The sequence below is a fragment of the Vipera berus genome (assembly GCF_964194415.1).
Source record: "Vipera berus genome assembly, chromosome: 1".
In the NCBI taxonomy this organism is placed as follows: Eukaryota; Metazoa; Chordata; class Lepidosauria; order Squamata; family Viperidae; genus Vipera; species Vipera berus.
Genome location: NC_138202.1, coordinates 354,962,534 through 354,979,136, shown reverse-complemented (window position 1 = coordinate 354,979,136; position 16,603 = coordinate 354,962,534). Strand labels below are relative to the sequence as shown.

At 45.6% G+C, this 16,603-nt stretch overlaps 1 protein-coding gene across 1 annotated transcript in view; it reads right to left on the bottom strand.

The window, feature by feature from the left end:
• Positions 1–15,889, bottom strand: part of DHX40 (DEAH-box helicase 40) — a 39,019-nt gene extending 23,130 nt beyond the window's left edge. The window contains exons 1-7 of the mRNA XM_081313846.1: positions 15,818–15,889; positions 13,797–13,977; positions 13,136–13,281; positions 10,840–10,959; positions 8,530–8,760; positions 2,780–2,846; positions 1,211–1,342 (exon numbers count right to left, since the gene is read on the bottom strand). Coding sequence (XP_081169972.1) covers positions 1,211–1,342; positions 2,780–2,846; positions 8,530–8,760; positions 10,840–10,959; positions 13,136–13,281; positions 13,797–13,962 — 862 coding nt within the window. The 5' untranslated portion in view covers positions 13,963–13,977; positions 15,818–15,889. The remainder of the gene's footprint in view (positions 1–1,210; positions 1,343–2,779; positions 2,847–8,529; positions 8,761–10,839; positions 10,960–13,135; positions 13,282–13,796; positions 13,978–15,817) is intronic.
• Between the last annotated feature and the right edge of the window lie 714 nt (positions 15,890–16,603).

The following is a 16,603-nucleotide window of genomic DNA, read 5'->3' as shown; positions in this document are numbered from 1 at the left end:
GTGACCTCTCGTCTTGATTACTGCAACGCTCTCTACATGGGGCTACCCTTGAAGACCACTCGGAGGCTCCAACTGGTACAGAATGCAACCGCGAGAGTTGTACTGGGAGTCTCCCGATACTCCCATGTCACACCTTTACTCCGCGAGCTGCATTGGTTACCGGTTGTCTTCCGGGTGAGGTTCAAGGTGTTGGTAATGACCTACAAAGCCCTTCATGGCATGGGTCCAGAATACCTTGGGGAGCACCTGCAGCCGGCGTCAACTTCCCTCCGCCCAGTACGCTCCCACAGAGAGGGCCTCCTCAGGGTGCCACCGGTCAAAGAATGCCGACAGGTGGCCCCCAGGGGGAGAGCGTTCTCTGTGGGTGCACCGGATTTATGGAACCATCTTCCGGTTGAGCTCCGGATGGCGCCCGATCTCCGCTCCTTCCGGCGCGATCTTAAAACTTACCTCTTTAAACAAGCTGGCCTGGCCTGATGGGACGGGGTGGGAAATGACTTTAATTTTAAATTTGTATTAATTTATGGGCATTGTTTAATCATGTTTTAATAATTTTAATTTTTGTATCTAGTTTTTATGTATTGCCCTGTTCACCGCCCTGAGTCCCTAGGGAGAAGGGCGGTATACAAATTAAATTAATAAATAAATAAACTGTAGCCAAGCACACTAAGAGGGCAGCAAGAATAGGCCCCAAGGCTCCTGCAAAACATTAGTTTCTCTTTTCCCAGAATCATAGGGCTGGAAGGGATCATGGCGGTCTTCTAGTCCAGCCCACGGCCCGAGGCAGGGGACCTTATACAATGCTACTTAAATGGTTGTCCAATTTTTTTCTTGAAAACCTCCACGCCTCCGGGAGCCAAATGAGATTTGGAAAAAAGGATAAAGAAAATCTTCTCACAACTTTTTAGGGAATAGCAACAGCACTTAGACTTATATACCTCTTCACAGTGCTTTACAGCCTTGTCTAAGCAGTTTACAGAGTCAGCATTTTGCCTCCAACCATCTGGGTTGTTTTACCGACCTCGTAAGGACGGAAGGCCGAGTCGACCTTGAGCCGGTGAGGATCAAACTCCTGGTAGTGGGCAGAGTTAGCCTGCAATACTGCATCCTAACTACTGCGCCACCACGGCTCGAATGCTGCAAAATGCAATAGATGTAAGGACTCACAGCGAGAAAATCCAAACGAAGGCAATAAAAGAAGTTCTCTCACCTGTTGGCATGCATCCGTACAGTGGCAAGATAAGTAAGCCTTCCACGGAGCGCTCTCTTACATCAAAGCGGTAATCTACCATCTCGGCTTTTTGGAAAAGAAGCTCGCAAGCTCGTTCAATCTCCGATTGCCCTAGTGCGAAACCACAAACTCATTTAAGGCTTTGTTCTGAAGAACTGTGAGAAAGAACACAGGCAGACTTGGAACTTAAGAACCGTTTGTTTAGCAACCATTCAAAGTTAGAATGGCACTGAAAAAAAGTGACTTGCAGCCAGGGAGTCACACGACTGTTGCATCGTCACCGCGGCTGTGTTATCAAAAATGGGACATTTGGCGACTGGCATGTATTTAATATGGTTGCAGTGTTGTCCTGGGGTCATATGATCGCCCATTTGCAACCTTCCCAGCCGGCTTCCAAAGGAAAGTCAATGGAGGGAGCTTGACTCGTTTAATGACCACATGATTCACTGAACTGCAGCGATTCACTTGAAAAACGCGATAAAAAGGTGGTATAATTGGGCGTGTGTCAAGGATGAAATTTTGGCAGCTGCATGCCTCTGCATTTCATCATTAGATTAAGGGGGGGAGGTGTTACTTTCAAGTGGGTGAGGAGAAACGAAATTCAGCTGCAGACCGTGGGAGCCTGAAGCCTTGTCAAGGTCACCAGAACAGGTGTGGATTTGAAGCAGATGGTTCCCCGTAACAAGGTGAACTTGTTGATATGGTTTACATAAGATGTTGGGGATTTCGCTGGGAGAATTATTGTTTAAGGCTATGAATTGGTGTGGGAACCTCAGAGTTAGTTTTGCTTCGACATAACCAAGCAGCGTATTCAATAAACAGTTAAGATTTTCAGAAACGGAATGAACCTGGAGTTTTATATGGATTGTCAAGCTGGATGTTGACAGCGTGATTCATTTAACAACCTCTTTGCTTAGCAACAGAAGTTCTGCTCCCAACCGTGGTCACAAGTAAATGACTATCTGTATTCAAGGCTGAAGAGGGAACAGACATCAAGCTTAGACAGAACAAGATGACATATTTGATGTATGAACAACCAGAGCACTTCAGCTTATTCCTGCTGAAGACAGACACAGGCTGAAGGGACCCAGGGCAGAAAACATCCTGCAGCCAAGAAGGCCCCACACCCATTTGAGGACACAGGTAAACCTCCAAGTGGCCTCAACGACTCTCTAAAAGAATGCAAATGACCAGCTCTCTGCAAGAAGTATAAATCCTCCCATTCCCCACCATCCAGTCAGAGCTGAAGAAGCTTCTTGGATGAGAAGCGAAATAACTTAAAAAAAACAAACAAGAAAGTCCAGTTGCCTCCTGAAAAAGCACCTTTGGGATAACTATGACCTGAAAATCTCCATAGACAACTGCCACTAGAAATTTCAAAAAAAATCAAGCTTGGTCACGTGGTGACCTGCTTAATACCCACAATGACTTATGGCCATAATACCAGGTTCAATTATGGTTTTTTAAAGTCAAGGATTCACTATATATGAAGGAGCATAGTGATTCTCCACAGGGTAGCATCTAACCTGGAAGTAGAGGAAGACTTACCTGTCAGAAAAACCAGGATGTCTCCAGCCGAGCCATTCAGATGGACATCCAAGGTCACCTTGACAGTCTGAAGCAAAGAACGCTAAGACTTTAGAAGGCGTTCAAGCACTGTATTTTTTCACACTGTGCTAAATACTACAGGTAGTCTTCGACTCACAACCACAACACAGCCCAACATTCAGCCCATCTGAAATGGTATAAGGGTTAGGGGGCTGGACTAGAAGACCTCCAAGGTTCTATTCTATTCTATTCTATTCTATTCTATTCTATTCTATTCTATTCTATTCTATTCTATTCTATTCTATTCTATTCTATTCTTCATTCTATTCTATTCTCAATGAAGATTCTATTCTGTTCTATTCTGTTCTGTTCTGCTCTATTCTATTTATCATATTCTATTCTATTCTACTCTATTTTATTTATCATATTCTATTCTAATTTCATTCTATTCTATTCTATTCTATTCTATTCTCAATAAAGATTCTATTCTGTTCTATTCTCAAGATTCTATTCTGTTCTGTTCTGCTCTACTCTATTCATCAAATTCTACTCTATTTCTCATATTCTATTCTATTCTACTCTAATCTATTCTATTTTATTTCTCATATTCTATTCTATTCTATTCTATTCTATTCTATTCTATTCTATTCTATTCTATTCTATTCTATTCTATTCTATTCTTTTTGTTGCTAAGCAACACAGTTGTTATCTGAGTTGTGCTCAATTTCATGATCTTTTTTGCCATGGTTGTTAAGTGAATCACCACAATCATTAAAGTGAATCTGACTTCTGCCATTGATGTTGACCCAAGGGGAATTTTTTTTGCCAGAAATCATATACCCTGGAAACGGGACAGGCCCACTGCAAACAACCGTAAAGGGGAGCCAGCCAGGCGCCCAAATTCAATCATGTAACCACTGGGTGCACCTGCTGTAATTTCAAAATTTGGTGTGTGGGGTGTGTGTGTGTGTGACCTGTCATAACTTTAAACAGTTGGAAGCCAGCTGGGAAGGCCACAAATGGTGATCCCAGAACCCCACTACAGTGGAATCGTTGTACATATATGCTGGTTGCCAAGCAACCAGGGCAATGGTCGTAAGTAAGAAAACCGGTCATAAGTCACTTTTTGCAGTGCTGTTTTAACTTCGGGTGGTTATTAAACTGATGATTGTAAGTCGAGGACTACTGGTATGGTAAGGTTACATTAACAGAAGCTCATCAATCTGAAAGTATAAATCTCCTGCCATTTCTTTTACAGTCTAAGGCAGGGGTTGGCAACCTCGGCTCTTTTATGACTCGTGGACTTCAACTCCCAGAATTCCTGAGCCAGCTATGCTGGCTCAGGAATTCTGGGAGTTGAAGTCCACGAGTCATAAAAGAGCCGAGGTTGCCGTAGCTGGCTCAGGAATTCTGGGAGTTGAAGTCCACGAGTCATAAAAGAGCCGAGGTTGCCGACCCCTGGTCTAAGGCAACCTTGGCTCTTTTATGACTCGTGGACTTCAACTCCCAGAATTCCTGAACCAGCTATGAAGTCCATGAGTCATAAAAGAGCCAAGGTTGCCTACCCCTGGTCTAAGAACTTGGGGAGGGGGTGTTCGTAACTCCTGAGCCTATTTCTCTGTCCGTTGTGCAGTTGTGGGCCCCCCATCTTGTCATCTGATCATTCCCTAGGACGGAGCTCCCCAACATTTTGGGTTGGCGGTCCAGAGGGCAAGGGGGGGGGGGAAAGAGGGGATGGTTTTGTGGGAGGGGCAGGCACTTCTGTGCACATGGATGAGCACCCGTTGGTCTCGCGGGAGGGACAGAGAGCACCCGTGACGCTTGCACGAGTGAGGCCCCAAGCGCTCGCGCAGAGTGGAGCCGTGAGCGCCTGCAACGCTTGTGCGATTGAGACTCTAAGCACCCATGGCTCATGAGGCTTTTTTTTTTTAATTAAATTTTTATACCGCCCTTCTCCCGAAGGACTCAGGGTGGTGAACAGGGCATATAATAAAAATACAAAAGTACAAAAGTTAAAAAAGAATTAAATTATTGCCCAAAATAAAACAGTAAGAATATACAAATATTAAAACCCTAAATTAACTCCCCATCAGGCCAGGCCAGCTTGTTCAAATAAATGGGTCTTTAACCCGCGCCGGAAGGAGCGGAGATCCGGTGCCATCCGGAGCTCAACCGGCAGTTGATTCCACAGAGCCGGGGCGCCCACAGAGAAGGCCCTCCCCCTGGGGGCCACCAGCCGGCATTCTCTGACCGGAGGCACCCTGAGGAGGCCCTCTCTGTGGGAACGCACAGGGTGGAGGGGAGTCGACGCCGGCAGCAGGTGGTCCCCGAGGTATTCCAGACCCATGCCATGGCTCACGCACGATGGGGGCCGTGAGCACCCGTGATGCTCGAGCAAGTGGGGTCCTGAGCACCCGCTATGCTGGTGTGATTGAGGCGTCGAGTGCCCGCGATGCTCGCGCAAATGAGGCCCCAAGCGCTTGTGACAGTCACATCAGTGGGGCTCTGTATGCGCACACTCATGCGCGTACACCAAGCAGCCACTCACACAGCCTGGTTGCAAATAAGACACAGACCACTAGTAGGCCATGGCCCAGAGGTTTTTGGGATTCCTGCCCTAGGCACCATCTCTTCCCCTACCCCAGGGGTAGGCAACCTTGGCTCTTTTGGACTTCAACTCCCAGAATTCCTGAGCCAGCCATGCTGAGGAGAAAAGGAGAGATTTCCATGCTGAGCCATGCTGGCTCAGGAATTCTGGGAGTTGAAGTCCACGAGTCCTAAAAGAGCCAAGATTGCCTACCCCTGCCCTACCCTATTCCCGTCTCCCAGGATCATTCCCCCACACCATCCCAACAAATGACATGACTTCCTTTCCAGAAACAAGGCCGAAAGACCCTTGGGTGTTTCCCTTCAATAAGGAAACACGGTTTTAAAAAGCTTCTTTAATCTTCAGAACCCTTGCGAAGTTTTATCCTGGCTTTGATACATCGCTCCGGGGGTTTCCTGTAAAAATCCCCTGCTTTATGAAACTGCAGTCTAATAAACACGATAGGAAGCAGTCTTACATTTTAACCCCTTACGATTATTTCGAAAAACTAGTGGCTGTTTCTGATTCTTTTCTGCTTAATCTTTCAATAAAGTCTACTCAGTTGGGAACTGGAAAAGGTTTTTAAGGCTCTCCTGCAGCTTCTTTGTCCTAATCATGTCCCCCCAAACGATATGTAGTTTTTGGGGGGGAATTAAAGGAAAGCTGTAGAAATAAAGACTAATCCTACTCAAAAAGGTGTTATAATTGGGCATCGGCCACAAGTACTCAGATTATACCTTCTTGTTGATCTTAGAAGCTGATAGTTTATTAGTTTCTGCAATGGAAACAAGAGCGTGGGGGGCCCCCCTCAAAAATAATCAGAATGACAGCCACAACTCTGGAGCTTGGTGCCCTCTGAGTTCGGCTGTTTGCTTGCCGACATTTTGTTTCTTGACTAGGTAACATCTTCATTCCCAGTTGCAATGTATGGGTATGAAAGCTGGACCGTAAGAAGGGCTGAGCGCCAAAGAATTGAGGCCTCTGAACTCTGGTGCTGGAGAAGACTCCTGCGAGTCCCTTGGACTACAAGGCGATCATACCGGTCAGGCCTAGAGGAGATCAACCCTGACTGCTCTTTAGAAGGCCAGATCCTGAAGCTAAAACTCAAATACTTTGGCCACCTAATGAGAAGGAAGGAAGAGCCTAATGCTGGGAAAGGTTGAGGGCAAGAGAAGAAGGGGACGACAGAGAATGAGGTGGCTGGATGGAGTCACTGAAGCAATCGGCATGAGCTTAAATGGACTCCAGAAGATGGTGGAGGACAGGAAGGCCTGGAGGAACGTTGTCCATGGGGTCGCGAGGGGTTGGACAGGACTTTGCAACTAACAACATCTTCAGTGCTAGTGAGTGTGGTATTTGAGGGGTCCTTGGTGCTCTCTGAACTTGCTTGTTTTCTTGCAGACGTTTCATTACCCTAAGTAGGTAACATCATCAGTGCTAGTAAGGAGTGCAGTGCAAACTGATGATGTTACCTAGTTTGGGTAATGAAACGTCTGCAAGAAAAGAAGCAAGCTCAGAGAGCACCAAGGACCCTTCACTTCAACCCTGAGCTACAAATATTCTCCTTTATTTGTGTGGTGTTTTCTCCCTAATTACACACACAGTTTGCTCTGCCAGTGTTGATGGGAGTGTGGTTTGCTGCTTAATCTCACAAAAACATGGACAGACTCAAGCTAGATCCTAAAATGTTTGGGAATTCCTGAAAGCTTGGCATTCAGACAAATCAGCCATCAAGACACACAGAGACAAACCACATTTAGATACCAATGGAAAGGCCGCAAAAATGAGAACATTTTGGCTAGAGTGATGATTTTAAGTCTACATTGCTGTGTCTTCTACACAGAGAGACTTGACTGGTCCAATTTTTTTTTAAATCCCATTTATATCCCGCCCTTCTCCGAAGACTCAGGGCGGCTTACAATCTAAGAAGCACAAATCAATGTGCTTAGCAATAGCCTTCATTCTATGTATACATGCCTGCTTATTAGGGCTTTCGCCCCCCCAAGCGGCATTATTACAAAGTCAGCTTATTGCCCCCAACAATCTGGGTCCTCATTTTACCTACCTCGGAAGGATGGAAGGCTGAGTCAACTTTGAGCCTGGTGGGACTCGAACCTGCACTAATTACAGGCAGCTGGTGTTACTCCCTCCAGCAGCCAACACTCAGATAATCAGGGTTATCACCAGACTAACAATCTAGCTGCAAACATTATCCTAATTATTATTATTATTATTATTATTATTATTATTATTATTATTATTATTATTATTATTATTATTATTATTATTATTATTATTATTATTTATTGTTGTTGTTGTTATTGTTATTGTTGTTGTTGTTGTTGTTGTTATTATTATTATTATTATTATTATTATTATTTATTAATCAGGGAACTACCAAGGCGGAAATGATATCTCCACCAGCCTGACAGGAAAGCTACTGTATGTAAACAGAGAGCAAACTCTACATTCACCAGCACTTAGCTGGATACTGAAACATCTGCAAACAAATAACCAAGCTCAGAGAGCACCAAGGACCCCACAGTCCTCCTTCTCCTCCTCTCACCCCATTCTCCTCTAGCATTGCTGATGTTACCTAGTTGGGTAACGAAATGTCTGCAAGGAAACAACCAAGCTCAGAGAGCACCAAGGACCCCACAGTCCTCCTCCCACTTCTCCTCTTCTTCCTCCTCCTCCCCCATTCCCTTCTAGCACTGATGATGTTACCTAGTTGGGTAACGAAATGTCTGCAAGCAACCAAGCTTAGAGAGCACCAAGGACCCCGCAGTCCTCTCCTCCTCCTCCTCCTCCTCCCAGCCTATTCCCTTCTAGCACTGATGATGTTACCTAGTTGGGTAACAAAATGTCTGCACGCAACCAACCAAGCTTAGAAAGCACTAAGGACCCCACAGTCCTCTTTCTCCTCCTCCTCCTCACACCCTGTTCCCTTCTAGCACTGATGATGTTACCTAGTTGGGTAACGAAACGTCTGCAAGCAACCAAGCTGACAGAGCACTAAGGACCCCATAGTCCTCTTTCTCCTCCTCCTCCTCCTCCTCCTCCTCCTCCTCACACCCATTCCCTTTTAGCACTGATGATTTTACCAAGCTCCAAGACCACCAAGAACGCTCAAATAAATAAAACGAAAGTGACCAGGCAGTACCTCTGTGATGAAGGCAGAGCTGTTGGCATCTCTGGGGCCCAGTCCATCACAGAAGACCTCCTCCACCAGATATTTTCTTCCTGGGATCTCCACCACTGAGCAATGCCCAAAGAACGCCGAGAACTTCTCCACGTCCAAGGTGGCGGACATCACCACAACCTTCAAGTTTTCCTTCCTCTTTACTTCTTTTACCTGATGGAGCAGCTGCTTCAATAGGCCAAAGAGGATATCCTGAAAGAGAGGCGGTGCTCCTAAAGTCCACAGTTCGAAAAACAATCCGCTTTCAAACATGGAACAAGCTGGTGCTCTTTCAGAGCCCATGCTAAGTCGATCTTTTCATTAGTAAAAGTAGAATACAGAATATAGACTCCGCGACACTGCAACCGTCATAAATATGAGTCAGTTGCGTTCAGACGTTTCTGAACTTTGATCGCGTGACCAAGGGGACGCTGCAACAGTCTCAAGTGTGAAAAACAGTCACAAGTCACTTTTTTCAGGGCCAGTGTAAAGTTTGACTGGTCACTAAATGAACAATTGTAAGTTGAGGACAACCTAAAGTATTCTCTGACGGAGAAAAAAAGCACAGCAAGGAACAAGCTTCAAATCTGATTCATGCTGGAATTTTAGCAGGCTTTCAAAGCTTTTAAAGTCACTGGTCCACAGGAATTAGAGACACCCAGTAGGGAAATCTAATCTAAAAGGGAAAAAAAAAGACTGGGGATATACTACAGGCAGTCCTCGTCTTGCGACCGATTGCTTAGCATCTGTTCAATGTGATGGCCAGCCTACCTTGGGGCTACATATTACCCAGATTCGAAGTTCTGACGGTCACACCTACTCTGCAGTCATGTGACTGAACTTTGGGTGCTCAGTAAAACGGCCGCATTTATGCCCGTTTGCAGCCTTCCATGGTCACGTGACTGTGTTTTATGAAGATTTTGCTGAAAACTGGCACTTCCGAATGTCGGCGAAACCATGTCCATAGCGAACCACTGGTTCACTTAACGACCAATGCATTTACTTAATGACTGCCGCAAAAAAGATCGTCAAGATTTTTTGGGTTTGGTCACCCCGATGTAAAAAAGGTGTTGAGACTCTGGAAAGAGTGCAGAGAAGAGCAACAAAGATGATTAGGGGACTGGAGGCTAAAACGTATAAGGAACGGTTGCTGGAATTGGGTATGTCTAGTTCAGGGGTCAGCAACCTGAAACAGTGAAAGAGCCACTTGGAACCGGTTCCCTCACAAAAGGAAAACCTGGGAGCCGCAAAAAATATGTGCGCATGCATGTACATGCGCACATGCGCAGAACAGGGTTTGACTGAAGAGTGGAGCCAAGGCAAGATATGCACTTACCCTGCATATTTGAATTGATTGGTTGAACTTTTTTAGTGGGGGACTGCACATGGCAGAGGACCGGGAGCCGCAGGAGATGGCTGAAAGAGCCGCATGCGGCTCCGGAGCCGCGGGTTGCAGATCTGTGGTCTAGTTTAATGAAGAGAAGGATGAGGGGTGACAGGATAGCAGTGTTCCAATATCTCAGGGGCTGCCCCAAAGAAGAGGGAGTCAAGCTATTCTCCAAAGCGCCTGAAGGCAGGACAAGAAGCAACGGATAGGAACTAACCAAGGAGAGAAGCAACCTAGAACTAAGGAGAAACTTCCTGACAGTTAGAACAATTAACCAGTGGAACAACCTGCCTCCAGAAGTGATGAATGCTCCAACACTGGAAGTTTTTAAGAAGAGACTGGACAGCCATTTGTCTGAAATGGTATAGGGTTTCCTGCCTGAGCAGGGGGTTGGACTAGATGATCTCCAAGGTCCCTTCCAACTTTATTATTATTGTTATTGTTATTATTAAATTGGATTGGTCACATGAACGACCTATTTTACAACCTTCATGACTTATGACCTTGATAGGCAGGCTCCACTGAAGTCATAAATCAAGGACTACCCTATCCTGCACATGCCAGAATGGAAAGGATGTAAGGAAATTTCATGGGAGGATTTTTAAAAAAAACAAAACCTCAAAATGCCACCCAGCGTGGAACTGAAGCCCCAAAGTATTGTTTTGACCTTGGCTGCATTCTCTTAACTTCATTAAGTCCTAGGTGCTGAGTGTACACTTTTCTTTCTCCCTCCCACGCCCTCTTCTTCTTGTGCTGTGTCTTTCAGATCCAGGACGTCTTTTTACGAGCGCCTCCACAGAGCAAAGTGCCCCCATTGCTTAAACCCCGAATAACTGGCTGGTTGGTTCGGCTTCCACCAAGCCAGAGAAATAAATTTTAAATCTGCCTATTTTATTAGCACTGACCGTGCAGAGGCTCCGTTCGTGAGCTTCGTCCAGAACGATGACGCTGTACTGGGTCAGATGCAGGTCTGCCAAGATCTGCCTTAACAGGCACCCGTCCGTCAGATACTTGATTGCAGTCTCCTGGGACATTTAGAATCAATATTTAGCCAGGCATATCCTTTTGATTACAGCAAAGAAAACTCCTTACGCTGCTTGAAGGAAATCCTCCACTCAGAAAGACAATGCTTTTTTTATTTAATAGTAAATAAAATAAAATAATAAAATAAAATAATAAAATAAAATAATAAAATAAAATAAAATAAAATAAAATAAAATAAAATAAAATAAAATAAAATAAAATAAAATAAAGGTAAAGGTTTCCATTTTTAGCCAAGGAAGCCAGTTTTGTCCAAGGACGCTTCTGTGGTCATGTGGCCAGCATGACGCCACAGAGCGCTGTTACCTTCCCACCGAAATGGTACCTATTTATCTACACACATTGGCCTTGGTGGAGCAGTGGGCTAATGCCTCCTTAAGTAACACCAGCTGCTTGCAATTATTGCAGGTTCGAGTCCCACCAGGCTCAAGGTTGACTCAGCCTTCCATCCTTCCGAGGTAGGTAAAATGAGGACCCAGATTGTTGGGGGCAATAAGCTGACTTTGTAATAATGCCGCTTGGGGGGGGAAAGCCCTAATAATAAGCAGGCATATACATAGAATGAAGGCTATTGCTAAGCACATTTGATTTGTGCTTAGATTGTAAGCCGCCCTGAGTCTTCGGAGAAGGGCGGGATATAAATGGGATTAAAAAAAATACTTTCAAACTGTTAGGTGGGCAGAAACCGGGGCGAGAACAGGAGCTCACCCCATCATGTGGCGCTCGGGGCTCGAACCTGAGCGGTCAGCTTTCCAGCTGACAAGCTCGGCGTCTTTAACCGCTCAGCCATCGTGCTCTCTTAGAAAAAAAAAACAACTAATCATCATATAATTTCATAATCAGGTCCTTGGGAAGAACGTAGAGGTGGATAAAAATGCCAAATCCAGTCTAAAGAATCTGACTTTGCAACCAACCATCATCATAATAACCAGTCTAAACATCTGGCTCACTGCGCGACGAACGATAATAAACAGAAAAGAGACGTGGCGAGAGAAAATATTACATGGTCAGTACATTAAAAAAAAAACAGCAGGCAAAGCAGATAAGAAGGCAAGGCAATGGCTAAGATGCACACAAAACAGAAATTGAGAAGCTAGTGATAGCTATACTTCTGCAAAAAAACACTGCAAAAAAGACTGGAAAAGAAAGACAGTGGATCACCTGGTTAGTTGCTGCAAGGAGATTAACCAGACTGAGTACAAGCAGCGGCACGACAAAGTAGCAACAAGGGTGCGTTGGAAGATTTGCAAGAAATACCACTTGCCTGCAAGCAAGAACTGGTAGGGCCATAAAATAGGGGAAAGTAATAGAAAAGCTAAAAGTAATAGAAGCTAAATTCCTTTGGGATTTTAGAATTCAAACAGACAGGTACCTGCCACGTGACACCCCAGACTTAACAACTGTTGATAAGAAAGACAAAAAAGGCTGGATAGTGGACATGGCAGGACCTGAGCAGAGTGGAAAAGATCACAAAAGACAAAGATCTGTAAAAAGAACTGTGTCAAAAGAAAACAAAGATAGTCATGGTTGCCTTGGGTACAAACCTCAAAACATCTGGAACACCACATGAGTACCCTTGGCATTGACAAAATCTCCATCAGTCAATTGCAAAAGGCAGCTTTTGTCCTGGGACAATACTTTTAATACCAGGGGGTCTTTAAGCTTGGCCCTTTTATGACGTGTGGACTTCAACTCCCAGAATTCCTCAGCCAGCCTGGTTGAGGAATTCTGGGAGTTGAAGTCCACATGTCATAAAAGGGCCAAGTTTGAAGACCCCTGTTTAATCAATTAACTACATCTGCCTATTCCAAGGCCTTGAGAAGGACTCAGTCACTGGATAAAAAATTCAAATCCACTCTACATATCTGGCTGACTTTGTTTGAAATTCAAACAAAATATACTTTTTATTAAATACTAAAAGGAACTTGTTTTAAATATCCACTTATCAGATTCAATGATTTTTTTTTCCTTTTCCCTCCTCCTCCTTTTTTCCTTGTATGCTGCGTCATTACTGTTTTTGACTGTAAACCTAAAAACAGGCATTACCATGCTACTACACGTAAGCCAGGAATCTCTTCTGACTTGAAAAAAAAACAACCCAGCACACAAACGCAATAAATAATAATACATTCCAAGAATAAGCGGGATTCGAATGCGTACCTCTGAGATGCATTCCTCAAAGCGAACCTGGTACCCCACAAGGCCTCCCACTGGGCAGCCTAGTTCCTCCGCCACTCTTTCGGCCACGGATATGGCAGCCACGCGCCGTGGCTGTGTCACAGCAATTGTGCCCTGTTTGGCAAACCCTATGAAAAGCAAGCAATAAAAAAAACATTACTGATTTTTAGAAGGGAAGAATAACGACGAGCAGAGATCACCCTGCCAGGGGTCATGTGACCACGTTTTGCAACCTTCTGACAAACAAAGTCAATGGGGAAACCAGATTCATTTAACAACCATATTACTAACTTAACACCCTGATTCACTTAACAACGTGGCAAGAAAGGTCGTAAAATGGGGCAAAACCTACTTAAAAACTTTCTTGCTTAGCAAAGGAAATTTCGAGCTCAATTGTGGTCGTAAGTCGAGGACTGCCTGTATACAAGAATCTGAACTAAAGTTCCCTACTAAGTTGGCGCCAGATAAACATCAACCGAATTAAAGGAGAGTTGGACCGCTTGTGGCAATGTAATGACTCTAAGTTACTGACACACTTAATTCTCCCCCCAACTCTGCCTGCTCTTCTTCTACATAAGCCTTGGCAACTGCCCATGCCCGTGAATCTTGGGAATGGGATAGACTCGTGTGTACGTGCTCTTACCTTCTTCAAATAAATATTTGGGAAGTTGGGTGGTTTTCCCACTTCCCGTCTCACCCGTCACCACAACAAAGGTGTTGCGTCGAATAGTCTCCACTAATTTCTTTCGGAATTTGCTAATGGGCAGAAGTGCAAAGCTGGGAGTTTTTTTCTTGTCTCCCTTCGGCATTTCGGAGTTGTTGCTCTGTCGGTACAAAACATGAGTGAAACAATTAAAGGTGCAGCTAAGGGATAAAGGTATCCCAACAGATCTTTTTGGTAATGTTAAGTCCTTTGGAATTGATGGAATCTGCCCAGGGTTCCTTGTAATGGAGGGCAGTTTAGCTGACTGGTCAGGAGCCTCTACAGAATCCGTTTGTGTGTGTGTACAGGTAGTCCTCGACTTACATCAACTCTGGAGCCCAAAATTTCTGTTTCTAAGCGAGACAGTTGTTAAGTGAATTTGTCCCATTTTTGCAACCTTGTCACAGTTAAGTGAATCGTTGTTAAGCGAGTAACCTGGTTGTTAAGTGAATCAGGCTTCCCCATTGATTTTGCTCGTCAGAATGTTGCAAAAGATGATCACGACTCCAGGACACAGCAACTGTTATAAATACGAGTCCGCTGCCAAGCATCTGAATTTTGATCACGTGACCACAGGGAAGCTGCAACGGTCACGTGAAAAACGATCGCAAGTCACTTTTTTCAGCGCTGTTGTAACTCCAAATGGTTGCTAAATGAACTGTTATAAGCTGAGGACTACCTGTATCTTGCAAGACAGTAGACACAACGTTACAAAGGCCCAGCCATAGTTCTTTTCCTGCAGAGCTCCAATCAAAACATTGCATCCCAGGTTTTGCAGAATGGACATCCTAGGCCAGGGGTAGGCAACCTTGGCCCTTTTATGCCGCGTGGACATCAACTCCCAGAATTCCTCAGCCAGGCATGCTGGCTCAGGAATTCTGGGAGTTGAAGTCCACGAGCCATAAAAGAGCCAAGGTTGCCTACCTCTGCCCTACACCTAGTTTTCCTTCTCCCTCCGTTTTTTCTTTCTTTCATGCCACGCCTTTCACATTGTGCCTGTTGTCTTTCATCTTTTTACATCGTTATGCAGCCTTTGTTACGTTTGGCGCCTTCGATCAGTACTATCGGTTGCAGAAGGCATTTTCAGATGATGCAAGCAGGGCAATCCATTTTGGCCCAGCCGTAACTCTAACCCAGGGGTCTTCCAACTTGGCCCTTTCATGACTTGTGGACTTCAACTCCCAGAATTCCTCAGCCAGGCACGCTGGCTGAGGAATTCTGGGAGTTGAAGTCCACAACTCATAAAAGGGCCAAGTTGGAAGACCTCTGCACTACACCAACCTCACCTCAAACAAACTGAAAGCCAAGAGGACTCACACTTCGAAATGCATCCAGTCGGAAACATTTCTGGTTTGCAATTAAAAAAAAAGGAAAAAAAGCACTTATGGGGGCAGAGTTTTCAATTCCCCAGGTTGGGCAATCTGCACAGGAGAGAAAGTGGGACGACAAATTAATCAGGGGATTTTAGGGGGGGGGGGGGAAAGGCTGTAACAATTACAATCCTCGGGCGAGGCATGCTGGGAGTTGTAGTTCCAAAGCATTTACAGAGGTCTTCAAACTCGGCCCTTTTATGACTCGTGGACTTCAACTCCCAGAATTCCTCAGCCAGGCACACTGGCTGAGGAATTCTGGGAGTTGAAGTCCATGAGTCATAAAAGGGCCGAGTTTGAAGACCCCTGCATTAGAAGATCAGCTCTAGGGCAGAGGTCCCCAACCTTGGCCACTTGATGACTTGCGGACTTCCTGCTGGCTGAGGAATTCCGGGAGTTGAGGTCCACAAGTCATCAAGTGGCCAAAGTTGGGGAGCCCTGCGGTAAGGAATCAACGCCCGAAAGTCAGGAACTACGAGGCTCGAGCCGAGCACCGCCTCCCCACCTCCAGCCGACGTCTTGCGCATGGGCTGTACAACACTTCCCATCCTCCACGGCCAGCCTCGCCTTCCCACTGGAAATAGTCCTTACCCTTTGCGGGGGAGCCCTTGTACAAGTAGCAGCCGCAGGCCACGTGACTCCTGGAGAGCACGTGAGGTCGTTAGAGCACCACCCCCTGACCTGACGTCACGCCCTTCCGGGCACAAGCCCCACCTACCCGTCCAGCCCCGCCCCTTCTTCTGATCAGCTGTAACACTTTGGAAACTGACGGATCGATTGATTGGGGAAGAGAGGGAGGGATTACCTGTTATCAATCTAGTCCGGGATTTAGCAATTGTGAATGACCGCTAAGCAGGTGGCGGAGTTTCTCACGACCACAAGGATAGCAGAGCTCTGCGCGATCCTCTACTGCCCTCTACTGCGCTGTTTCTTGGCGACATTAAGATGAGTGGCTGGCTGCGGAATGCTGGGAGTTGAAGTCCACCTTCTTCAAGCATAGAGGCTGGGGAATGCTGGGAATTGGGAGTTTGAAGTCCACCTATCGAAAAAGCAAGCCGACCGGGGAAATGCTGGGAGTTGAAGTCCACCCAAATAAAAAGCATGCTGGGTGGAGAATGCTGGGAGTGGAAGTCCAGACATCTTGAAATGTGCTGACTGGGGAATTCTGGGAGCTGAACTCCACCTTCAAAGCATGCAGGCTGGGGAATGCTGGGAGCTGAAGCCCACCCAAATAAAAAGCATGCTGGCTGAGGAATTCTGGGAGTTGAAGTCCACCAGTCGTAAAAGGGCCAGGTTTGAAGAGCCCTGGCCAAGGGAATCTTGGGTGTTGAAGTCCATGCCACTTAAAGTTGCCAAGGGTAAGAAACACTGCCCTAA